Source organism: Pelophylax lessonae, assembly GCF_965119305.1.
Source record: "Pelophylax lessonae genome assembly, chromosome: 1".
NCBI classification, from domain to species: domain Eukaryota; kingdom Metazoa; phylum Chordata; class Amphibia; order Anura; family Ranidae; genus Pelophylax; species Pelophylax lessonae.
In genome coordinates, this window is record NC_138768.1 from 138,002,741 (window position 1) to 138,029,623 (window position 26,883).

The 26,883-nt window shown below is 48.5% G+C and overlaps 1 protein-coding gene across 3 annotated transcripts in view; it reads right to left on the reverse strand.

Moving 5' to 3' along the window:
* TNPO1 (transportin 1) overlaps positions 1-26,883 on the reverse strand; it is a 542,580-nt gene that overhangs the window by 117,380 nt on the left and 398,317 nt on the right. For all 3 annotated transcript variants that reach the window (XR_014225578.1, XM_082265499.1, XM_082265498.1), the window contains exon 14: positions 25,270-25,356. Coding sequence is in view for 2 of the 3 variants with exons in the window: in XM_082265499.1 (XP_082121625.1) it covers positions 25,270-25,356 (87 nt within the window). In the remaining variant the exon portion in view is untranslated. The remainder of the gene's footprint in view (positions 1-25,269; positions 25,357-26,883) is intronic.

A 26,883-nucleotide genomic window follows, 5' to 3' on the forward strand; every position in this document is an offset into this window, starting at 1 on the left:
CCCCCCCCCCCCCCCCCCACCGACATACACCACCTTCCATTTTTCCATGCCATCAGGATCACTTATGTTTTTTGGACATATTTTTCAATTTATATATACTTATATACATTATTGTCTTTACATTATATCACTGCTTGGCTTTCTGGGTTCTCCAACCCAAATATAGGTTTATGGATACATATCCCTCCACCACCAGTCCTGCTCTCCCAGTGACCTCTGCGTCTACTGGAGCCCCCCTACGGCTCCCGGGTCAGACTTCCCAATAGACCATCGTTCTCAGTGTCTTCAGTTTGAAACTGATTCAATGAGTATGGAGTCCTTAATGGCTTTGTCTTTTATTCGACACTCCATATATGCACATGTACATCATTGATAATACTTTTTTTTACTTTGTAGAGATATGATAAACACCCATTTCCGAGTAAGCGAACTACATTTCCGCGAAACGTGTCAAGGGTGCTACATTTTATCATGTGTTGTAAATGTCTGTATATAATCATTATGCATGTCCATGCTGTTATTTCATATTTTTTTACTTCATATGTATTGGATGTATTTGATGCCACTGATCAGTCCATCATGTCTCCTTTGAATGTGTTTACTATTACTGTATCTATCTAATAAAAATATTTTAATTATATGGTATACTACATTGATCTTTTATGAGTGTGTAGCCTCATCTAAAGTCCCCTGGGCAATCTCTTTTCTTGTTTGTATGCTATTTTGGGATGGAGGCACACTACCCAGATGGGAGATCCAGATCACACCCCGTTTCATGACATGAAATGACAGTTTTAACAAGGATATTCAAAGCCAAAGGCCTTTGAAAAACGATGCAAAAAGGATACCTGTCCTTTCATGGTGTCAGGAGCCATATTCTGGTAAAGACCCATTTGTAAGGCCAAAATGTGCCGCACAGAGTAACCTCTAGGACTCAATAGACTACGTCTGCACTAGGCGACACTAGATTTCCAGATACAATACATTTTCCTGAAAGGAGTTTTTGGGAAAACTTTTTGGGAAAGCAAGAAAAACAAACTTAAGCACCTCTATCCTTTTACAACTGGGTTAACAACTTGGGAGGGACTTGGGATAAAGATCAGGCCTGTTTGGAAGAGGCCAAGGGTGTTCTGCCAGAAGTGGGATCAAGTTTGTGTAATATGGTGGCTCAGAGCCAATTTTGTGCCAGAAAAACAGTCACAGTCTTCCTCTTGCCCTATTTTTTCTGAGGAAAGAAAGATTTTCCTACTGTTAAGAACTGCACTGGTGATTAACCAGGACAAGGACTTTCTTGCTTGGGCTGTTAGAAGCATGGGAAGATCTAAAGAAAAAGCCTGCTTTTTCCATTTTGATAGAATGTTTAGTTGGAGATTACTTGAATGGAATTGGGTGAAAGATTCTGCCTCGAAAGAGGCCACCATTACGCAACGTACTGTGGAATTTCTTTTGGATCTCAGTTTTCGAGCATGAGCTTTTAGAGAACTTTTTTAGGAAATGCCAGAGGTTTTCAGGTTTAGACCCAAGTATAGGCGGTGCAAGGAGGGCTGGACAGCAGATTTGTTGAAGATGTTCACTCAGCAATAGGCCTGAAGTTGTTCAGTTGCCTTTTGGACATTTGCCTAGAGTTGTAAGGGAGGTGAATCCTTTAGGATAAAAGTCATCAAGTTAGCCTTGCACCTTTGCCTTGTCGAGTAGGAAAAAAGTGCTAAGACTCTGGTGAACACCCTGGGGACAGAAGACAGGCCGAAATACAACACGACAAACTGGAAGTGGTCAATGCCAGTGCAAAGCATAGGAAGCGCTAAGGAGATGGGTAAATGGAAATTTGTAGGTAAGCAGCTTGAATGTCCACTGATGCCTTGTGTTCTTTTCTAGTGAGGCAATTCATGACCTTGCAGATTCCAAACGAAACATTGGAATGTGTAGGAATTCATTGAGGGATTTCAAGTCCATTGAGTTTTGGAACCATGAACAGGTTTGAGTGGAATCCCTTGAAACTCTCCTGTGGCTGTACTGGTACCACAACTACCTTTGACAAACGGTAGCATTCGTGGCCAAGCCTTGTGTTAAAGGAAAGGTCTGAACTTAGGAGAAGCTGAAGCCTAGGTAGAGTGTGAATGTACTCGGTATTTAGAGGAGCAAGGACTCGTCTCCTTCTGGGTAAGCAAAACTTTTACACCTGGGACCTCTTATGAATTGGTCAAGTGACTCAACAAACAGGCATCCTTCCTGTAAGGGTATACGTGCGAGGCATCTTTTGCAGGTAGCTTCCAAGCCTTAGCTAAAAAAATCTGCATTATTTAAATGGTGAGATGCATATCGAGAATGGTTCTAATCTCCATGTGCTGCAGGGCATCTACACAGAAAAGAGCAGCATAAGGCAATTTTGGTAACTAGCCTGCAACTGCACAATCCCAAAAAACAGGGTCATGTCTGTTATTCATTCTCTTAGACCAGTTAGCTACAGTTTGACACACAGAAATGGCAGCACAAGCTGGTCGCAGGGCTGGGCCTGCCATGTTAAAGATTTTTTAAGAGTCTCAAATTTTCTGACAAAAGGATCATCAATAGGTACAGTGAGATATTTAAAGACAAAGACAGCAGGATCAACAACAGGAACAGGCTTTTTTTTGTGCAAACACTTTTTGGACAGGGTAGAATTCAGAAACAATTTTTAGGGACATACAAATCCTTTCAGGAATGTCCTAGTTGTTATAGACTGCACATTCTGTGCATAAACAGGGAATGTTTTGCAAATTTTTTAGGTCTCTGTGCCAAAACGGGCATAGTGAGTCAGAGGAGAGTAAACCTGCACTATGCCAAGGTTTTTGCAGAGTCAAGAGTCAGACTACGATTGAGAAACAGTATTTCTGAGCTCTGGACAAGGATGACTATATTAAGACTATAATTTGTCGAAGGTATTGGGCTAAATTAGGTGATTTAACTGCCCGAAGAAAAGGCACAATTAAAGAAAAGCCGTGTGAACATGGGTAAGCATTTGTATATGAACACTATTAGATAATATTGTCATTTTCTGTAGAGGCGGTCCACTTTAAGTGATACCTTAGGCCAGATGCTGGTCAAGAATAGACCATAGACTGATACCTAAATTACTGGAGGTTTTCAATGCTGCACGGGAGGGGGGGGGGGGGGGGGGCGTTGCCACATTTGGTGACTAGGGCCTGCATTGTTCTCATACTTAAACCGGGGAAACCTGACACAGACGCTGGGTCTTATCGGCCTATCTCCCTGCTCCAGGCGGATGTGAAGGTCCTGGCGAAGGTACTTGCGAGGAGATTGGATAAGTGTATAACGTATATTATCCATGATGACCAGGCAGGCTTCATGCCCAATAGATCCACTGCCCTCAACCTCCGCCGGTTGTTTGTTGCAATGCAGACACCTGCTGACAATGGGGGGGGGGGGGGGGGGGGGGGGCGAGCCTTGTTGTCAATGGATGCCAACAAGGCTTTTGATAGTGTGGAGTGGGGCTTTTTATGGGCAGTGATGGCTAAGTTCGGGATTGGCCCGATCTTCACATCTTGGGTGCGGTTACTGTACCACCAACCCCTGGCTTTTATAAGGGAGGGCGGTTGGGTTTCCCGTGCTTTTTGCTTGGGGAGGGGAACGAGGCAGGGCAGCCCATTGTCCCCCTCTCTTGTTTGCTTTGGCCATAGAGCCGCTTGTGGCTAGCATACGGGCCCGAGATTCCATAGTCGCCTTTAAGTTTGGTACCATTCAGGAGAAGATTCTGCTCTACGCAGATGACATGCTCCTGACGCTGGGTTAAACGGGGAACTCTTTGCGTGCAGTCATGTCCATGATAACCAACTTTGGGCGCTTCTCAGGCCTTACCATTAACTGGACCAAGTCGGCACTCCTCCCGTTGGACGGGAGGGTGGACCCCTCTCTGGGATCACATTGTCCGGTCCCAGTGGTAACCTCCTTCAGATACTTGGGGGTGGTGATCGCGGCGAATCTGCTGGAGTATTGTCATCTTAACATATCTCTAAACTTCACTAGAAGTGGGGCTAAGATCAAAATATGGAACAAGCAATGGCTTTCTGTGGCGGGTTGAGTGAATCTCATTATGATGATCCTCATGCCTCAGTTATTGTATTTTCTACTCTCCTGTAGTCATCACCCTTAAAATATTCCGTGTGGTGAACATTCTGTTTAGATCTCTTATTTGGAAGGGAGGGGCGGCTAGGATCAGAATAGAACAATTACAGAAACCCCGGGATGAGGGAGGTCTTTCGCTTCCTAACCCATGGATATACTACCTGGCCTCCCAGCTGCAACATCTGGTGGGTGCTATGTCTGGGACGCAGGGTGTTTCTGCACTGGCAGTTATGCGTCATTTTACTGGCGCCAGTGTGGTACCGGAAGGTCTTGAGGCGCAACTTTTCTCCAAATCCAACAAGGTATATCCTACTTATAGGCTGCTCCAAAAGGTGTGGGACAAGGCCAAACAGCTGCAAAGGGTGTCGGGCTATACCTACGTATAGCCTGATTTGGAATTGTACGTATCCTGAACTATGTAGGCTGGACCAGGCAGTTAGGTGGCGCGGCTATGGGGTAACTCACCTTAAACATATCTTGGATAATGGGTCATTGCTGTCGTCCTCCCAGCTGCAGTCTAGGTTCTCCATCCCTGGATCAATGTTGTTCTATTCTATGCAATTACAACATGCGGTGAGAGCCCAAACCTCCCTGCAGCATACAAAGTTGTCTACCACTCCTGTGTTCTACCTGATGCAACACTTCACCTCCACCAAGGGTTTTATCTCCAGCTGTTACGCTTCCTTGTTGGGGGCGTACATGGAGCTCTACCCCAGTAGAGCATGTGAGAGTTGGGGTGCTAATGTAGGGGAGATTCCTAGTGAACAATGGGAAGAGGCCTTGGAGTCTGTACGTCTGTGCTCTCTTAAGGTGTTGCACCAGGTGTCTCAACTATACATTCTCCTTAGGGTGCATCACATGCCACAAACTCCACTCCATGGGCATTAGGTCAGATCTATGCAATCGGTGTGGGAGCAGGGTGGGAGATCGGGTGCATTTACTGTGGAGATGCCCAAAGCTGCACAAGTATTGGTCCGGGGTGATTTCTGCCATTAACAGGGTCTTAGGCTTGGGGATTCCCCAGGACCCCAGGCAATGCCTTCTAGGCATCTTAGAACATATTGTGCCAGATAAATATCTACGCGAGGCAGCGGGACAGGCCTTGTTTCAGGCTCGTCTGCTCCTTCTCCAACACTGGGTGTCTCGGGATCCTCCAACTTACAAGATGTGGTTGGAACAATTGGGCATCATTCTCCGCATGGAGAAAACTATATACCAGCATAGAGTGTCTACGGCTAAATTTCATAAAGTTTGGGAAGTGTGGTTGAGTTCTCTAGGTATGGCCCCCACGAAATTGGTCTTGGATCGACTACTGCTTTAACCTAATGGGGTTCTCCGTGGTCTAGCTATTATGGTTGGGAGGGGAACTGAATATATCTGTTTTTTCCCTGTCTAACTTTGCCTTATTTTACTGTTCTATTTTTACCTGTTTGCCATGTTGACTTGTTCAGTGAAGCCCTGCGGTTTGCGGTGGACCCTGGTCTGTTGCAGTACTTTTATTCCTTGACTGTGCTTTTGTAACTATTTCTCTTTTTTCTTATGTATATTGCACTATTACCGTGACTGTGCCTACAGTACCATGTATTTTCTGTGCATTTTCTTAATAAATACCTTTTTGATTTTAAAAAAAGAATAGACCGCAGAAATGCCAGAATACAGAATATTCCCTGGAACTCAGGTTTCTGTCCTCACACCGAGCAAGGTAAGCCTTTGATGTGTTCTTGTCTGTGGAGCACATTAATACCAGCGCTCCTGCTACTTCCGGTATTTGGAATGCAGGGTTATCTCCAGCTCTTTCCAGTATATAAAGCATGCTGCTGCAGTATTGCCACGCCTCGGTCAACGAAATTTGCAAGGTGGGACCTACGATGTATGACCTCAGCACGCTGGAGCCATCTTTTTGGATTGAAATAAATTGCGGTTACTCCTTAACATTAACAATTGATTTTATTCATACAAATTACACTATGGAGGTTTTTTTTTATTTCACTGAGAATATGTCCATATGCCTTGGATTTGTGCCAGCTATTATATAATTTAACAACTTGGAACATCGGTGCCATTGGACTGATTTGGAGATCTGCATAACCTTGAGTTTTTGTGAATATTCCAACTTGAGGGTCCCTAATATCTGATAAGCGACTTGGGTTGATCACCTTGGTGCAAAGTGCTGTCTTACAATACATTGGAAGCTGGTGTTGGGTTCTTCATTTTTTTTCTAGATTGATCCAGTAGTCTTAATACTAAAGATATGAACTTTAATAGAGTTTTTGTAAGAACTTACCGTAAAACTCTTTTCTCAGAGTCCTCGGACAGTCGCAGCCCCTCATACAGCCTTCACGATTGGATAATGGCCCCCTCTGCAGGAGCAAGCTAGGCAGTTTGAAATGTTAATAAAAAAAACTTTCTACACTTAGGCACACCTCCAGGGGGCCGTCCCTCAGCCATTATCCTGACCCAGTTACCGCTGTCCTTCAATTTTGTAGCAAGCAGTACCGGAAGGCAACAACCCCAAGATCCAAAAACCAGAGGGGCGGGGGCTGCGACTGTCGGAGGACTCAGAGAAAAATAATTTTATGGTAAGTTCTTGAAAAAACTATTTTTCTTTTACGTCCTACGACAGTCACAGCCCCTCATACAGCCTTCACAAGTGGGACGTCCCAAAGCAGTGCAGGTGTGAGGGGTGGGAAGATGCAACCTACTGAACAGGCTGAGTCAACAGGGCCACAAAAGCTCAACAGGAGCTAACCCAGAATAAGAAAGAATACCACCAGAAAGAGACCGTAAAAAACACGTCTCATCAAAACAACCACCGCACTCAAAACTCTGCGGCCAAAGGAATCACATCAAGTTCGTAAAACGTAGTGAAAGTGTGCACAGATGACCAGGCCGCCGCATTGCACACCTGAGCCACAGAAGCCTGATGGCGAAACGCCCAAGAGGCACTGACGGCTCTAGTAGAATGCGCCTTTTAAAGGGAAAGGAGGAACCTGACCCTTGATTGAATAGGCCTAAACTATCGTCTGTCTGATCCATTTAGAAACTGTTGCCGTGGATGTAGACGAACCCTACCGAGGTCCCTCAGGAAGGACAAACAGGGAATCAGTCTTCCTAAAAGACTCCATGGCAGACAGGTAAACCCTGACCGCCCGGACCACACCCAAGGAATGCAAGGCAAATTCCTTGGGATGCCTGGGCTTCGCACAAAGCGAAGGCAACACAATATCTTCATTGAGGTGGAAAGCCAACACCACCTGGGGAGAAAAGACTGATTGGGTCGCAGGACCACTTTATCCCTATGAACAACCAGAGAAGGCGAACGGTAAGACAGAGCTGCCAAACCAGACACTCTGCGAGCAGATGTGATGGCTACCAGAAAGGCAACTTTCTGGGACAACACAGGCAGAGGTATTTCTCTGATGTTCTCAAAGGGAGGCCGTTGCAAAACAGATAAAACCAAATTCAGGCCCCAGGGAGGAAAAGGAGCCTTCCTCAGGAGAGCCAGATGCCGCACTTCCTGAATAGAAGTGCGAATCAAGGAATTAGTCGCCAAAGGGATGCTGGAAAAGAATGGCTAAGGCCGACAACTGACCCTTTATCGTGGTCAGCGACAAACACTGATCCACACCTTCCTGCAGGAAGGCCAAAACCCTCTCCACCGAAAAGGAGCGGGGATGAAACCCTTGCGACTCGCACCAGGCCACATACGCCTTCCTGGTGTGATGATAAATTTTTCTAGATTTAGCTTTCTGAGCCTTTAAAAAGGTAGGAATGACAGCATTCGGGAGACCCTTGTCTCTCAACACTAGGCTTTCCAAAGCAACGCCGTCAATGCCAGAGCTGTAAAGCAGGATGGAAGATCGGCCCTAAAGACAGAAGATCGTCTCAGCGGAAGACGCCAGGGAAGCTCGACGACCATCTGCACGATGTCTGCGTGTCAAGATCGACGCGGCCAGTCTGAGGCCACCAGAATGACCTGCATCCGTTCCGACGCCAACCTGCGGAGAGACCTGGATAACAGTTGAATCGGAGGTAAGGCATAAATCAGCCGATACCGGTGCCAAAGCACCACAAACGCATCCGTGGCGCCCGACAGAGGATCGCGGGTTCTGGAAACAAACCTTCCCACCTTTTTGTTGGAACGGGACGCGAACAGGTCCACGTCCGGAGACCTCCACCGGGCACACAGGAGGCGAAACTCCTCTGAATGCAGGACCATACTCCCTGGTCCAGGGTCTGGTGACTCAGATAGTCCGCCTGCCAGTTCTCCACTTCTGGAATGTGAATGGCCCAAATCGCCGGAACGTGCGTCTCGGCCACTTCCTTAGCCGGCCGGGCACTCTTGGTGCCCCCTTAATGATTGATGTAAGCCACCGCCGTGGCGTTGTCCATCTGTACCCGAACCGGGCAACCCTGAAACCGAGTTAACCAACGAACAGGCAGAGCTTGATTGCTCGGAGCTCCAAGACGTTTATCGGTAAGGATTCAGTAAGGATTCCTCCTCCGCCGACCATGTCCCCATGGCACAAAGCGTGCCCATAACTCCACCCCAGCCCAACAGGCTGGCATCCATGGTGAGCACCGGCCACAGCAGAGGCCATAAGGACTTGCCTTGTGTCAGAGTTGGTGACAGGAGCCACCACAAAAGATCTGATCTCGCGAGGTGGCTCAGAGAAATCCTCCTGTCCAACGACTAAGGAGTTCTGTCCCACCTGGCAAGAATCTCTGCTTGCAGAGTTCCCGTGTGAAATTGAGCAAACGGGATGGCTTCGAAGGCCAAAATCATGAGACCCAGGGACCGCATACAGGCCCGTAGAGAGAAGAGATCTGTGTCCCTGAGGGACTTGATCTCGCCCTGCAGGGTCTGGAGTTTGTCCTCATGGAGAAAGACTTTCGCCTGAGCGGAGTCCAGGACCATCCCCAAGTACGGGAGGCGAACCGAAGGAGGCAGAGCCGACTTCTGAAAGTTGATGGTCCACCCAAACTCCTGGAGCGTCTGAACCGTGACCGACAGATTGCTCGTCAAAATGGCACACGAGCTCGACCTTAACAGGAGGTCGTCCAGACAACCGAGGACCGCAATCCCCTTTAAAGGTAGTGAAGCCAGCAGCAGAGCCAAAACCTTGGTGAATACCCTGGGAGCCGAAGAGAGACCGAAGGGCAATGCCACAAACTGAAAATGCTCCTTTGCCACCGCAAAGCGGAGACACCTCTGATGACCCTCGTAGATAGGGATGTGCAGATGGAGGCCAGGAAGTCCTCTGGACTCAACGACGCCACCACCGACTGAATGGATTCCATCCAGAACTTCTGTATCCTCACAAAGCGGTTCAGACTTTTGGTCCCTCTTTTCTGGGCACCGTGAACAGATTTGAATATAACTCGTGAAACCTATCCCATGAAGGGACTGGAACAATGACTCCTTGGGCAAGAAGATCTTGTACCGCCCCCTAGAGATCTCTGAAACGATCGGGAGTCAGATGGAGATTTGATGGAAAGAACCTGTCTGCGGGGCGAGATCGAAACTCAACCTTGTACCCTGAACAAATCAGTTTGTGAAACCACCTGTCCTGAATGCGGGACAACCAGGGTTCCTGAAAACAATGCAGAGGTCCCCCCACCCCTGAAAAGTGTGAGGGCGTCCCTTCATGAAAAGGTAGACTGGGCCCCAAAACCGGCCTTGGGCTTACCCGACCATGGCTTCTTGTGACCACCTGACTTGAAGGATTTTCAATTTTCCTGCATTTCCACACGCCTATCCACCGGATCCTTAAACACCGGGGAGTACTCCACGGGCATCAAGGTGGATTTATTCAGTCTAGAAACAGTGTGGTCTACGTTAGATGACACCGTTAGATTGTCAACAGGATCCGCAAAGGGAGAACGGTATTTAAACCGCTTAGGCACCACCAGCATATGCTTGATGCAACGCCATTGGTCATTCACAGTTTCGTGAAAGTCCTCGGGGCAGGGGAAAACATGACCCGACTTTAGGGCTTTGCGGAACCCAAAGGAAACCCGCTTACCCTACAGAGAGGGCTCATCATCAAGATTTAAAGTCTCCTTAATGGAGCTAATAAGTGCATCCACCGCAGCGCGTTCCCGCGCCGCCATAGAGGAAGACTCTTCCTCCTCCCCATCTGAATGTGAGGACTGGGACTCCTCAGAGGGAAAATTGTCCGTGGCAACCAAATCAGGTTCTGAGTCAGAAGACCGAGAGGGCATAATTTTGAGAAGCACGTTCAGACATCAGCAGATCCACTTTGGACGCCAAAGTCGCAAGAGCAGCAGCTAATGAGACCATGCAAGAGGATTCAGGAGTTCCTGAAGTACCAACCAGGTCTGTGGGGAATTTGCTATAGCGGGACTCCATTTTAGCATAAAAATGTTAGGACGCTGGCCCTTTAAAACGGCGGTTCCTATGGACCCCCACCGCAAAATGCACTATCTGCGGAGACCCCTGAGAAACCGCTATAGCCACAAGAAACAGTTTTGCAGAAAAACACCAGAGAAGAGAGGTAAAATCCCCCCACAGTGCCTGTACTTGACACACACTGCTGCAGTGAAGAGGAGAGAAAGGAGGAAGTGACCTCACGCACAGAGGCCAATGCCCGCCCTGAGCCACAACAAAAAGGTGCCTGATAAAAGTCTACGGGGGGGAAGCACTGGCAAAATGGCCACGGCCCTTACTAGGTGGATGCCCACACCAAAGATGGTGCCCGATCGGTGCCAAAACGATGAGCTAAAACGGCTGCTGCCCACGCGAGGCCCAAACAGCCTGCCCTCACTCAAAACGGGGACCGTGCGAACCGCGTCAAGTAAAGCACAATACACGAGCACCACATGGAACCCCAGAGAGCACCCCAGGTATATCAAGCACGCCCCCATCAGTGTGTGCCGCAGAGCGCCCCCAGCAGGGGCAGGGAGGAAGGGAACCATACCAAAACGGCAAGGAGGGGGATACCACAGAAGCCACCTAGCACTGCCATCCCCTAAGAGTGGGCCCACAGAACACCCCCACAGAACATAGTCCCAGGGACAGGGGGGTAGTAGTACTCACCAGTCCAGAGAACGCGGGCACCGCTCTGACACGGAATACCTCCCACCCTGAGTGGGGGTGCTGTCAGCCAGGAACGATGCTAGCAACACACGGACGTTCCGGAGTTGATATCCCGACGAAGATAAATCTCCACAGGCTCGTCCCAGTCTTAAAGGGCACTGTCGTTGCGAGGCCTGGGTGCACCAATGACCTGCGACGCTTGGTGGCAGGCTGGGACTCCATAAGAATCTAGAATATCCAGTGCGAGGCCCAGCTTTGTTGTCGCTTGTAGTCCTCCAGGAACTCCACCGACTTAACTAGCGATAGTGAGTGAAATAAAAAAGCTATTTTCAAATAAAAACACTAAGAAAAAAATATAAAGAAACAGACACTAGGTTCCAGCAGGGACTCCTGATGCTAGGCAGCAAAAAACTAAAGGACAGTGATAACTGGGTCAGGATAATGGCTGAGGGATGGCCCCTGGAGGTGTGCCAAGTGTAGAAAGATTTTTATTAACATTTCAAACTGCCTAGCTTGCTTCTGCAGAGGGCGCCATTACCCACTCGTGAAGGCTGTATGAGGGGCTGCGACAGTCGGAGATTGTAAGAGAAAACGGAATTTTTGTAAAATCTTACCGTAAAATTCCTTTCTCTGAGTCCTCCGACAGTCGCCGCCCCTTCCCAAGTCTTCACCAATGGGTATTGACCTTTGCTCCGCAGGAGTAGCTAGGCAACAAGAATTGTTAGTACAAAAGCTTTTAGCATAGACACACCCCTAGGGGCTGTCCCCTCAGTCAATACCTCCCTGCACCAGCATTCCCAACTCAGTTTGGTAGCATAGCAGTAAGAGTACACAAAAACCCCAAAAGAGGGACGGGGGGCGGCGACTGTCGGAGGACTCCTTCTACAGAGAAAGGAATTTTACGGTAAGATTTTACAAAAATTCCGTTCTCTTACGTCCTCCGACAGTCGCCGCCCCTTCCCAAGTCTTCACCAATGGGACGTCCCAAAGCAGTGTAGACATGAGGGGTGGGAGACGCAACCGTAGAAAAGGCAACGCAGTACCCACATCAGAGAAAGGAACCTTACCACAGTAAGAGAACCAACTGGGCAACAGGAAAACATGCTCAACAGGATCAACAACCCAGGAAAACAAGTAACCCAGGGGTAAAACACCCCAATAACCAAGGGCCCACAAAAACAAGGGTCCCTAAGAAACTGCCGCACTGAGAACTTTACGGCCAAAGGAGGCATCGGCCGATGCCTGAACATCCACCTTATAGAATCTTGAGAAGGTGTGAACGGACGACCAAGTCGCCGCCTTACACACCTGGGCCACAGAAGCCTGACGGTAAGCCCAAGACGTACTCAAAGATCTGGTAGAGTGCGCCGTTACAGGGAAGGGAGGAACCTTCCCCTTCAAGGCATAGGCTTGCTCAATGGTCTGTCTGATCCATTTGGCGATGGTCGCAGCCGACGCCGCCATGCCCTTCCGAGGTCCCTCAGGAAGGACAAAGAGGGAATCCGACTTGCGAAAAGATTTAGTGGACGACAGGTAAACCCTGATCGCCCGGACAACATCCAAGGAATGTAAGGCAACCTCCTTCGGATGCTTAGGCTTCGCGCAGAGCGAAGGCGAGACAATGTCTTCATCATTAAGGTGAAACTCGGAGATCCTTTTCGGAAGAAAGGATGGGTTAGGTAGCAAGACCACCTTATCCTTGTGAACCACCAGGTAAGGAGAGCTGCAGGACAAAGCCGCCAGCTCCAACACCCTACGAGCCGAAGTGATCGCCACCAAAAAAGGCAACCTTCTTGGACAACAGAGACAACGAGATCTCCCTGATCTTTTCAAAGGGAGCCTGTTGTAACACGGACAGAACCAAGTTCAAGTCCCATGGAGGCAAAGGTTCCCTCCTAGGAGGGGCCAAATGTCGCACCCCCTGAACAAAGGTGCTAACCAATGAATTAGACACCACAGGGCGTTGAAAGAGAACGGCCAGCGCAGAAATCTGACCCTTAATCGTGGCCAGCGCAAAACGCTGGTCCACTCCAGTTTGGAGAAAAGCCAACACTCTCGACACCGAGTATGAGCGAGGGGAATACCCCCTGGACTCACACCAGGCAAAGTATGCTTTCCAAGTACGGTAGTAAATCTTCCCCGAAGAGGCTTTTCTAGCCTTGATCAAAGTGGGAATGACCTCAGGGGAGAGACCCCTATCCTTCAGGACCTGGCTTTCAACAGCCAGGCCGTTAAAGCCAGCGACTGTAAAGCAGGATGGAATATCGGCCCTTGAGACAGAAGGTCTTCCCGAAGCGGCAGGCGCCACGGAGCGTCGACTGCCAGATTTACGAGGTCTGCGTACCAAGACCGGCGAGGCCAGTCCGGTGCCACCAGAATCACCGCACGCTGTTCCGAGGCCAATCTGCGAAGTAGCCTGGACAGTACAGTTGAATCGGGGGAAAGGCATACATCAGACGATACTGATGCCAGGGCGCCACTAACGCGTTTGAGGCGTCCGCCCGAGGATCACGCGTTCTTGCCACGAACCTTTCCACCTTGTTGTTTAGACGAGACGCAAACAGGTCCACATCCGGAGAACCCCACTTCGCGCACAACATCTGGAAGACATCCGGGTGAAGGGACCATTCCCCCTGGTCCAGGGTCTGGCGACTCAGTCCGCCTGCCAGTTCTCCACCCCCGGTATGTGAACTGCTGTTATCGCCGGGACGTGCGTCTCGGCCCAAGACAGAATGTCGGCCACTTCCCGAGCCGCCCGGGCACTCCTGGTGCCCCCTTGATGGTTGACATAGGCCACCGCGGTGGCATTGTCCGTCTGAACCCGAACTGGACGACCCCGAAGCCGGTCCGTCCATCGCAGAAGGCAAAGCTTTATCGCCCTCAATTCCAGAATGTTGATCGGAAGGGAGGACTCCTCCTCCGACCAAGTTCCCTGGGCGGACAAAACGCCCAGAACACCACCCCAACCTGACAGGCTGGCATCCGTGGTGATCACCGTCCACAACAATGGACGAAAAGACTTGCCCCCCGACACCGCCGGGGACTGGAGCCACCACAGAAGATCCCTTCTGGTGCCGTGGCTCAACGAAATCCGCAGATCCAGGGACTGCGGCCGCCCGTCCCACTCGGCAAGAATCTCCGCTTGGAGACCCCGCGTGTGAAACTGAGCAAAGGGGATCGCCTCGAAAGCCGAGACCATTAAACCTAGACATCTCATGCATGTCCGGAGGGACGAGAGCCGGTTGTCCCTGAGGGACCTGACCTTGTCCTGAAGTGTCCGAAGCTTGTCTTCCGGCAGGAAGACCTTCGCTTGGACAGAGTCCAGAATCATTCCCAGGTAGGGAAGACAAACCGAAGGACACAGAGTCGACTTCGGAATGTTTATAGTCCAACCGAACTCCTACAGTGTCCGCATCATGGCGGACAGGTGGGTCACCAGGCTCTGACTGGCGTTTGACCTTATCAGGATATCGTCCAGATACCCCAAGACAGCAATGCCCTGTGCTCGCAACAGGGCCAGAACCGGCGCCAGCACCTTGGTAAAAACCCGCGGAGCCGAAGCGAGACCGAAAGGTAACGCCACGAATTGGTAGTGATCCTCCGCAATGGCAAATCGAAGGTACCTCTGGTGACCCTCGAAGATGGGGATGTGTAGGTACGCATCCTTCAGATCGATGGAGGCCATGAATTCCCCTGGACTCAGGGCAGCCACCACTGAGCGCAGGGATTCCATGCGGAACTTGCGAACCCGCACAAAGCGGTTCAGAGCTTTCAAGTCCAGAATCGGACGCACCTTGCCCTCCTTTCTGGGCACAGTGAACAGATTGGAGAAAAACCCCCGAAATCTGTCCCGATGAGGCACCGGAACAACAACCCCTTGGGCCAGCACTGCCAGGTGCAGATCCTGCAAGCGCTCCGGAGACAGCTGAAGATTTAAGGGAAAAAATCTGCCCGCCGGCCGAGAGAGAAATTTGATCTTGTAACCAGATCGAACGATTTCCTGAACCCATCTGTCCCGAATGCGGGTCAGCAAAGGTTGTAGGAAACCGCGCAGACGTCCCCCCACCCCAGAAACGGGTGAGGGCGCCCCTTCAGGCGGAAGTGGTATGGGAAGTTGAACCGGACTGGCCGGACTTCTGCTTCCCTGCCCACGGCTTCTTCTGGGAGCCTTGGCCTTTGAAGGGCTTGCCCTTGGATTGCGACCTAAAGGCACGAAAGGACCCCTGAGAGGGTCTAAACGAGGAATTCCGTTTACCACGGAAGGACTTATGCTTGTGAGACTGGGGTAGGAGAGTACTCTTGCCCCCCATAACCCCTTTTATCAGAGTATCCAAAGCCTCGCCAAAAAGGCGAAATCCTGCGTAAGGAAAATCCGCCAGCGTCTTGCGAGAAGATTGGCCGACCGACCAATTTTTCAGCCAAATTAGACGACGGTTCAGTATCGCCACGCTGGACAGGCGCGCAGCCAAGGGAGCTAAATTCAAGTCCGCATCACACAAGTACATGACACCCTGATGGATCTGGTCCACCATAGCCAACGTGGTAGGCGGAGCCGAATCAGCCACCAGGGTGCGCCTGAGCATCTTCGTCCAATCTGCAACAGCCTGTGCCACCATAATGGAAGCAAAAATAGGCTTCAGCATAGAACCAGCAACCATATAGGCATGACGGGCAAGAGACTCCATTCTCCTGTCCGTAGGGTCCCGGAAAACCGGGGTATCCTCAGAAGGCACCGCAGTAGCCTTGTTCAAAATGGCCACCGCGTGATCCACCTGAGGCGCCACACACCAACGCTCGTCGGTGGAGGGCGCAAACGGATAAAGCAGTTTAAACTTACTTGGCACAGTAAAGGGCTTCTTTAAATTGCGCCACTGCTCATTAACAGTATGGTGAAATTCAGCCGGGCAGGGAAAAACCTGCGCTGATTTTCGAGTCCTCTGCGTTCCAAAAGAGGACACCCTAGCAGGGGGAGTAGGCTCATCCTCTAGGTGCAAGGTATCTTTAATGGAAGCAATCAGCTCATTCATGAGTGCAAGCTCTTCAGGCGAGCCAGGTGGAGAAACATCAACCCCCTCCACCTCTGCCCCCATAAGGTCCAAAGATGAGCGAGACCCTGAGAAGGGCACGCCAGCCACAGCAGCCACATCGCCCTCCGAATCAGAGGAAATGGATAACCTGGCCCTTTTTGCGGATCGTTCAGCCATCAGCATCTGCACCTGAGACACTAAGGATGCCACTACAGTGGTCAGATCGGCCCCCTCGGGGGGTGCAGAAGCCCCCTGGTCCCCCACCAGGGCAGGGGGAAACTTGCTATCCTGAGAATCCATGCCCCAGCAATGAAAAGGAAAAAAGGTACTGGCCCTTTAACACCACGGCGAGCGCAGCCCACCGGACACTACTGTATGCACCGACCCCGCAGGGATAGATAACACTGAGCAAGGAATGACAGGACAAAGAAGGTAAAAACCTGGAGAGAGCACAACAGGCTGCTGCCACCGATCGCTGTTCCCAGAGAAAGAGGAAGTGATGCAATGGCTGGCTGACTGATATAGCCTATGAAGGCTCCGCAAACATGGCCGCTCGGCTGAGGGATGAGGCTACAGGAAAATGGCGCAGACGTGCTCGAACGAGCGCGGCCCGCCAAAATGGCGGCGAATGGCGCCAAAACACGGCGCTGTACAGGGACAGGGACGGCCACAGTATATGAGCAAAAAAAATGGCGGACCGCCGCACAACACATGTCTGTACCTAAATCTGCACCCAGAGCATAACTCACAGCAGAGCAGGATGGCCCCCCTCGCAGCCCACAGGCAGTGCAGCCATACAGGGATCTGACAGGGAGCCCGCATTTACACAGACATGGGGGGTACTACACAACCACAGACTGACACCCACACAGAAGGTCCCCACACAGAAGGGGCTTACCGTACCAGATGGCACGGGGAACCGTCTCCAGCGACAAACCGCTATCAAGGCAGACAGGGAGTGCCGCAGCCAGGACGCTTGTGGACCGCAGCCATAGACCGCAGCATGGCGTCCAGTGAGGTAGCCACCTCACAGGCAGCATCCCTGCAGCGAACAGGGATGGGTCGTTCAATGTGCCAGGGCAAACCTAAGCTGAACGCTCGATGGCAGGCTGGGGATCCATCTGGCACCCAGCCCTGAGATTCAGGGCGGCCAGTCCGAGACCCAGCTCCGCATGAACATCTTCATCCGAAGAACCCTAAACTAAAGCTGACAAAATAACAGCTAGTAAAGAAAAGAAAAATACTTGAAATAAAATCAAAAAGGGTAGAAGGCCGAGACTAAAGCCCCAGCACAGGAAAGCCTGCTACTCCTAAGCTAGGCAAGATCAAACTGAGTTGGGAATGCTGGTGCAGGGAGGTATTGACTGAGGGGACAGCCCCTAGGGGTGTGTCTATGCTAAAAGCTTTTGTATTAACAATTCTTGTTGCCTAGCTACTCCTGCGGAGCAAAGGTCAATACCCATTGGTGAAGACTTGGGAAGGGGCGGCGACTGTCGGAGGACGTAAGAGAAAAAGTTTTAGCGCTGCATATTTCAAATTTTACATTGTTATTCTGGTTAATGATCAATTGAAATTTTGTTGGCTGCTACTACTAATCATGTAATATATTGCATATTTGTGTTTTATTAATTTAGTCCTAGATCTTGGAGGGTTGATTTTCTTACAGAGGAAAATAGAAATGAGAGATACCTCTATCCTTTAAGACCTGGGTTTCAGCAACCATGTTTAAAGACAGCCACTGAAAAGTAGGGTGGAACAGGGGCCTTGCACAAGAAGGTTGGTTTGCAAAAGGCCAAGGCTCATCTGCCAGGAGTCAGAGTAGGTATGTGTACCATGTCGGTGGGTTTTGAGGCGCTCTTCCAGGGGTTTATTTCCACTGGTGTGTTTTGGGTGGACCACATACAGGGGTAGGACAAAAATATGGAAACGCTGCATGACTTGCAGGTGTAAAAGTGATGACAAGTGATGTTGCATTCTTTTGGTTGAGTAGTGTGAAGAGACATCTAGCTAACAGGTGGGAAGCCTCCCTTTCATCATTCACTGTGTGAGCTGCTAGTAGTACAGTCATGTCAGAGCTTACTGAGTTTCAGAAAGCAAACTGCTGGTGCCCGCTTGCCTGGTGACTGACTGAAGCTACTAATTTACGGTGTAGTCAGTTACAGTTTTATAGGCTATGATGGCATATACAGTTTCAAGGAAAATGTTGTCTAATAAGCATAAGCGCAGTCGGCCAAATCACCAGAGACCAATATTAACCAGTTCCCTACCGGTGCATTGTAAAATTACGCCGGCAGGAACACTCTGTCGCTCCGGGCGGGCGTCATATGACTTCTACCCGTTCTCGCTGCTCTCTCCCCCCCCCCCGGGCACGTGGCGCGGCGATCAGGGAGATGCGGCGTGTCCGTCAAGACACAGCCCATACCCGATCGGTGTAAAGAGCCATTAACAAAAATGGCTCTTTACCATGTGACCAGTTGTGTCCAATCACAGCCGGCCACATGCACGCCGCTCGTGCGGCGATCAGGGATGGAGAGTGTCACTGACACAGTCCATCCCCGTTCAGGGTAAAGAGCCAATGGCTCTTTACCACGTGACTGGCTGTGACAGATTTCAGACTGTCACAGAATGTCAACAGAAACCACGGTAACTGTTACTGTGTTCTCCTCCTCACACACCGAGCCTGTGTGAGGAGGAGATTGCGGTAACAGCTAGTTACAGATTACAGTCCACAATAAAACACACTGATTGCACCGCACCCCCCCCCCCCCAATAAAGAGGACCTGTCACTAGCCCATCAAAGTACCTGTCACCAGGTACTTGGGTACTCTGAAGACAGGTGCCCAAGTACCAGCCCGTCAGAGTGCCCGAGTACCAGCCCGTCAGAGTGCCCGAGTAACCGTCTCCAGCCCAGAGTACCCAAGTACCTGTCTCTAGCCCAGAGTACCCGAGTACCTATCTGCAGCCCATCGGATTACCCGAGTACCTCTCTGAAGCCCATCAGAATACCCAAAGTACCTCTCTGAAGCCCATCAGAGTACTCGAGTACCTTTCTGAAGCTGATCAGTGTACCCGAGTACCTGTCTGCAGCCCATCAGAGTACCTGAGTACCTATCTGCATCTCATCAGAGTACCAATCTGCAGCCCATGCCTCCTAGATTATGTGTTGGGGTGTTTGCTTTCCAAAATGGGGTCATTTTGTGGGGGTTCCCATTGTCCTGGCGCTCCAGGGCCTTCAAAATTATGATTGCTTGTAAAGAAATTGCGTGTAATTTATGCTCCTAGAACACCTGAAGGTGCTCCTTGCATGTTGGGCCTCTGTATGTGGCTATGCTGTGACAAAGTCTCACATATGTGGTATCGCCATACTCCGGAGTAGCAGAATGTATTTTGGGGTGTAAGGATTCAGTAGACAGGTACTCCCTGATCGCCCGGATGACATCCAAGGAATGCAAAAAACGGCTCCTTCGGCTGCTTAGGATTCGCACACAGCGAAGGTAAGACAATATCCTCGTTAAGGTGAAAATCGGAAACCACCTTAGGAAGGAAAGATTGGTTAGGTCGCAAGACCACCTTATCCCTATGAACAACCAGGTAAGAGGAGCGGCAAGACAGGGCCGCCAACTCCGACACTCTGCGGGCAGATGTGATCGCCACCAGGAAGGCAACCTTCCGTGACAGCACAGGCAGAGGAATCTCCCGGATGTTCTCAAATGGAGGACGTTGCAAAACGGACAGGACCAAATTCAAGTCCCAAGGAGGCAAAGGCGCCCTCCGAGGAGGAGCCAAATGACGCACCCCTTGAATAAAAGGTGCATATCAAAGAATTTGACGCCAAAGGGCGCTGGAAAAGAATTGCCAGTGCAGATAACGGACCCTTAATAGTGGTCAGCGCAAGACGCTGGTCCACACCAGATTGTAGGAAGGCCAACACCCTCGCCACCGAAAAGGAGTGAGGATGAACGCCCCTGGATTCACACCAGGCAAAATAAGCCTTCCAAGTACGGTAATAGATTTTACCGGACGAGGCCTTCCTAGCCTTGAGCAGGGTAGGAATGACCGACGAGAGACCTCGATCTCTCAGGACCTGGCTTTCAACAGCCACTCGTTAAAGCCAACGACTGTAAAGCAGGATGGAAGATCGGCCCTCGAGACAGCAGATCGTCTCGTAAAAGGGAGCCGCCACGGAGGCTCGATGACCAGTTGTATGAGGTCCGTGTACCAAGACCAGCGCGGCCAGTCCAGGGCCACCAGAATCACCAACTTTGGTTCCGAGACCAGCCTGCGAAGGAACCTGAACAACTGAATCGGGGGGAAGGCATAGATCAGGCGATGCCGATGCCAAGGCACCACCAGCGCATCCGAGGCGTCAGCCAGAGGATCGCGCGTCCTTGCCACGAACCTTCCCACCTTGTTGTTTAGCAGAGACACGAACAGATCCACATCCGGGGATCCTCATGGCGCACACAGCATCTGGAATACCTCTGGATGCAGGGACCATTTCCCCTGGTCCAGGGTCTGGCGGCTCAGATAATCGGCCTGCCAGTTCTCCACACCTGGAATGTGAACTGCCGAAATCTCAGGGACGTGTGTCTCGGCCCAAGACAGAACTTTGGTCACTTCCTGGGCCGCTGGGCACTCCTGGTGCCCCCTTGGTGATTGATGTAAGCCACCGCAGTGGCGTTGTCCGTCTGCACCCGAACAGGGCGGCCCCGCAGATGATCCGACCAATGGAGCAAACAGTCTGATCGCTCACAGTTCTAAGATGTTTGTTGGCAGGGAGGATTCCTCCTCCGACCAAGTGCCCTGGGCAGACAGAGTGCCCAGGACGCCACCCCAGCCCGACAAGCTGGCGTCCGTGGTAACCACCGTCCACAACAATGGCCGGAAGGATTTCCCCTCCGTCAGAGCAGGAGACCGGAGCCACCACAGGAGATCCTCTCTTACTCGGTGGCTGAAAGATATCCTCCTTTCCAAGGACTGAGGATGCCTGTCCCACCTGGTCAGAATCTCCGCTTGCAGAGATTGTGTGTGGAACTGTGCAAATGGTATCGCCTCTTAGGCCAACACCATCAATCCCAGGGACCGCATGCAGGTCCTGAGTGATGAGGATTCGTCGTCCCTGAGGGACCTGACCTCATTCTGTAGAGTCCTGAGCTTGTCCTCCGGCAGAAAGACTTTCGCTTTGGCGGAATCCAGGACCATCCCCAAGTAAGGGAGGCGAACAGAAGGGGACAAAGTCGACTTCTGGACATTGATGGTCCACCCGAACTCCTGAAGCGTCTGAACCGTAGTTGACAGATCGCGTAACAGACACTGGCTGGCATTCGACCTTAACAGGAGATCGTCCAGATATCCCAAGATCGCAATTCCCTGCGCCCGTAACAGGGGCCAACACTTTGATAAACACCCTTGGAGCCGAAGCGAGAACGAAAGGCAACGCCACAAAATGATAGTGTTCCTCCGCGATTGCGAAGCACAGGTATCGCTGATGACCCTCGAATATGGGGATGTGTAGATACGCATCCTTAAGATTGATGGAAGCCAGGAAATCTCCCGGGCTCAGGGAGGCCACCACCGAGCGAAGGGATTCCATGCGGAACTTTTGAACCCGCACAAAGCGGTTCAGAGCTTTTAAGTCCAGAATCGGACGTACCTTGCCCTCCTTTCTGGGCACAGTGAACAGATTTGAGTAAAACCCCCGAAATCTGTGCTGAAAGCTGAAAATTGGTGTGGGCAGGAAGGGGTTAACTGCCCTGTATGGAAGTGGTTAATGTCGAGATGAGGAGAGAGTGGTGGGAACACCCATAAATCGTGGACTATCAATGTAAGACTGTATTATGGTCCAATGAATAGAGCTTCACACTGATCCTAACCACCGGACATGTTGATATCTGCGAACACCATCCCAAACCTACGGCCAGGCCTGTCTTGTATCAAGGGTAAAGCATGGTGGCGGTGCAATCATGGTTTGGGCAGCCATATCTTGGTATTCTGCAAGCCCTATCATTACCTTGAACGGTAGATTAACTGCTAGTGACTATGTACAAATTGTGGTCGACCAGGTTTACCTCATGTTGCAGACATTGTTTCCCCGAAGGAAGTGCCATTTACCAAGACCATAATGTTTTAACACACACAGCTGGTGTTGTCAAACCGTGGTTTGACAAGCACGCAGATGAAGTCTCACACCTTCCCGGATGTAGCAGTCACCGGACCTCAATATCATAGAGCCACTACGGTCAATTTTGGAGAACACGGTTCAGGCTCGTTTTCCAAGTCTGACATCTCTGCAAGAACTGGAATGATTTTTGCAGGAAGAGTGGTATCAGATTCCATTATTTACCATCCAAGAGCAGGATTTGTCAATTCCCAGAAGACCTGGATTTGTCAATTCCCAGGAGAATTCAGGCCTTCTTGGATGCCAAAGACACTCCAACACTATATCATGCTGCGTTTATGCGCATTTAGTGGCGTATATGAGCGTTTGCGTTTAGAAGGCTATTTTTCTATTAAAAGTGCCTATAAACAAAAACGCTTACAAACGCGAGTTACCACATTTATATGCTGCTACTAGGGATGATCGAACGGTTCGGGTTGACCATCGGTTCGACTCGAACATTGACTGTTCGAGGTTCGGCCGAATTCCGAACTTTTTGCTGAAAACGTTCGGAATTCGGCAACCAGAACCGACCAAAATGCAATGGGACAGGAACTGGGCTTTAAAAGCCCGTGATTGGACCAGAACCATCAGTAAAAGCCAATTGAGGGGGCAGGAGAATGCTAGGAATGTAATTGGAGTGACTAGGGGGTCCAGAGGCCAATCATTAGTGAATACGCCCCCCCCAGTATATAAGATAGCCCCGCCAAATCTCTACCATTTTAATACAGGGCTGTGGAAGAGAGTGTAAGCAGTTCTGTTACTTCTGCTTCAAAGTGTCATTTAGCAATTATTAGTGTGAGGAAAGGGATATCTAGTGTAGTTAGGGTATTATTTTCCACTATAGTTAGATTTAATAATTTTGTTTTTGTAGGGAAAGTGTTAAGTGTAAGGGGACCGTAGTGTAGTGTAGGGTTAACTGACTGACTGCTATGGCAGGGTGACAAAACCCTTCCATGTCAGGGTGACCACTATAGAGAAAAGATGGTTTCTCTTCGAACACTTATAGAACCGGATAGTGGCTTCGCCCCTGTCACCCTGCTTTTTGCTGCAGGCGTTTATAGGGCTTTTTTGAGGACATGTTTCGGAGTCAGGCATGACATCTGAACTTCTGTGTAGGGGTATATATACACACACACGTATGTGTATATATATATCTACACACACATACAGGTGTGAAAATAGCAGAAACCTATGCTTGCGCTAATGAAATAATTAACACCCATATGGCTTCTCTGCTATAACACCTATATGTGTGTATGTGTATATATACATACGTGTGTGTGTATATATATACCCCTATACAGAAGTTCAGATGTTTTGCATACAGAAGTTCAGATGTTTTGCCTGCCTCCAAAGACCCCAAAAAAATGCCCTTTGGAGGCAGGCAAAACATCTGAAATTCTGAATAGGGGTATATATACACACACACTTATATGTATTTATACACATACACACATATAGGTGTTATAGCAGAGCAGCCATATGGGTGTTAATTATTTCATTAGCGCAAGCATAGGTTTCTGCTACTTTCACACCTATATATGTGTATATATACACATACATGTGTGTGTATATATACCCCTACACAGAAGTTCTGATGTTATGCCTGCCTCCAAAGACCGCCAAAAAATGCCCAAAAAAAAGCCTGACACAAAAACGGCAAGGTGTGAAAATAGCGGAGCCATATCCCTGTTCTATTGCAATTCTAATACAAACCAACTTTTTTTTCTGGTTCTGGACATGCTACAGAGCTGAAACTTCACAGGTACACTTTTTAGACCCCCCAGACACTAAATCCAAAGAAATCTCTTTTTTTTTTCAATAATTTTTTCAATAATTGGCTCTCTATCAAAAATGACAATTTTTAAGAACTTTTTTTTGTGTGATTAATAGTCCCTGGGGCATGACCCAGAACCCTAGGCACTTTTTGGGGGCATTTATTGGGTTTTAGGGCTTCAAAATTGTGTTTTTTGATTACCGAAGTTCGGGTCCCATTGATTTCAATGGGGTTCTGAAATCCGGGCCGAACTTTCAGGAAGTTCGGGTGTTCTGGTCGAACCGAACTTTTTAAAAATTGGATCATCCCTAGCTGCTACGAGCTTTTGGCGTTGTAAATGCCACAAAACTACTGTCCTGAACATGATTTTTTGCTTTAAGAAAAATGCTTCCAATCTCCACTGCTTATAAATTACTATAAAATGCCTTAATTCAGGGGCTGCCGAAAAAAAAATGCCTAAACGCTCCATAAACATCCGTTTACCAACTGCAGAGTACATGAGGCCTTATACATAAATCTTTTGAGATGTTCTCTCCTCAGGTCCCTGGCAGTGCTTCCTGTCATGCCTTGTAAATGCTGATATCCACATGATTACATAAGGATTTTTCTCAGGTCTTCTTTTAGTATAATATATGCTAGCCTGTTTACACACCATTAACACCAGAAGATGTAACTATTCAACAAAACATGTTTATACTATGAATCCCGTACTTTTACAAGATGGTGCTCCCATTGTTTAGAATGGTAGACCAGCATGGTGGCATAGTTCTTAAGACGTTTTGTAATGTAAAAGTCTTGCTGTATTAGGTTAGACTGTGTAAAATTTTATGACTGTTCAAATTAAATTTTTTAACTGTTATTACATTGTATGTACTTTAAGACTTTTCTCTAGTACCTTGAAAGTCCCTTAATCATTTTACCTATATATCACTGAAGGAAAAAAAAGACCACTATAAAACCTCTTTAGACTATTCACTTTTATGTCCAAAAAGACTCATGAGACGCAAATAAAAAAACATAAATGCTTAACAGGTTCAAATAAATCAGGCCAACGTTACACAAGACATTATTGAAAATAAAAAAAAAAGAATCCACCTATGCCATTAAGCTCAAAGGGACTTACCTCAAGTAAAGGGAAAAGATCCTTGTCTTCATCCTTTAAAACATTCCATTTTTGAATAAGTGGAGGCATCAGCATCTGAATATATTCCTATGACAGAAGTAAATGATTAAATTAGGCAATATCCATTCTGCTTCATGGTGTTAAACAAATAGAATTGTAATGATCTAAATATGTAAAATGGTTTTACTTGTGTTCTGACAAGCTATAAGATCAGGATTAGGCCGGCAATAAATGTGACAGAAAGTAGTATTAATGGCCAACTGCATTTATCTTAAAGGGAAACTCAACTTTCATGGGAAAAAAAAAAAAGCAAAGAAAGAAAATATAGCGTATACAATTGTGACAAGTCATTTTGATTAAAATTGCCTTTCCTTTTCCTTCTGCAGCCACTGTAATTTTCTCAAAATGCTTTGCAATATGGCTACTTGGAGGTGTTCTGTACAAAGATGGTGTACTGACCACCCACAAGAAACATTGCCTGCTTGTGTGACTGGCCCACTCATTTTCCCAAAAGTCTGCACTAAGATACAAGTCAGATTTAACCACTTTACCACCGGAGGATTTTCCTGCTTTACGTTCAGGCCACTTTTTGCAACTTGCCACTGTGCGACTAACTGACAATTGCGCGGTCATGAAACGCCGTACCCAAACAAAATTTACGTCCTTTTTTTCCCCAAAAACAGAGCTTTCTTTTGGTGGTATTTGATCACCTCTGCGCTTTTCATTTTTTGCGATTAAAAAAAAAGATCGTCAATTTTGAAAAACAATAATATTTTTCTACTTTGACAGTTAAAAAATATCCAATATATTCAATTTTGTCATATATTTAGGCCACAATGTATTTAGCTACATGTCTGACAAAAACAAATTCTCAATGAGCGCATTTTTAAGCGCTTTAAGACCGGAAGATTTTACCCCATTCCTAACCAGGCCATATTTTGTGATTTGGCACTGCGTTACTTTAATGGACAATTGCGCGGTCGTGCGACGCTGTACCCAAATTAAATTTATGTCCTTTTTTTCCCCACAAATAGAGCTTTATTTTGGTGGTATTTGATCACCTGTGCGATTTTTACTTTTTGCGCTGTAAACAAAAAAAGAGCGACAATTTTGAAATGGAATTCCCAAAAAAAAAAAAAAATGTAAAAATCAAAATGTAACATTTTAGGCCAATTTGTTTTCTGCTACATATGTTTGGTAAAAATAAAAATCGCAATAAGCATATTTTGATTGGTTTGCGCAAAAGTTATTATATACTAACTATGGGAAAGATTTGTCATTTTTATTTTTTTTATAAACTAGTAAGGGCGGCGATCTGCAATTTTTTTTTTTGCGGGACTGGGACGTTGCGGCGGACAGATCGGAGCCTTGACTGACATTTTTGACACTTTTGGGGGGACCAGTGACATTACTACAGTAATCAGTGCTATAAATATGCACTGTTACTGTAATGACACTGGCAGGGGAAGGGGTTAACATTATTGGTGATCAAGGGGTTAAATGTATGCCTGGTGCTTACTGACGTGTGTGGGGGGAGGGGATTGTGTGACACAGGCACAGATCGCAGGTTCAGCTATGCTGAATCCTGTAATCTGTCCCTGCCTGTCACATAGG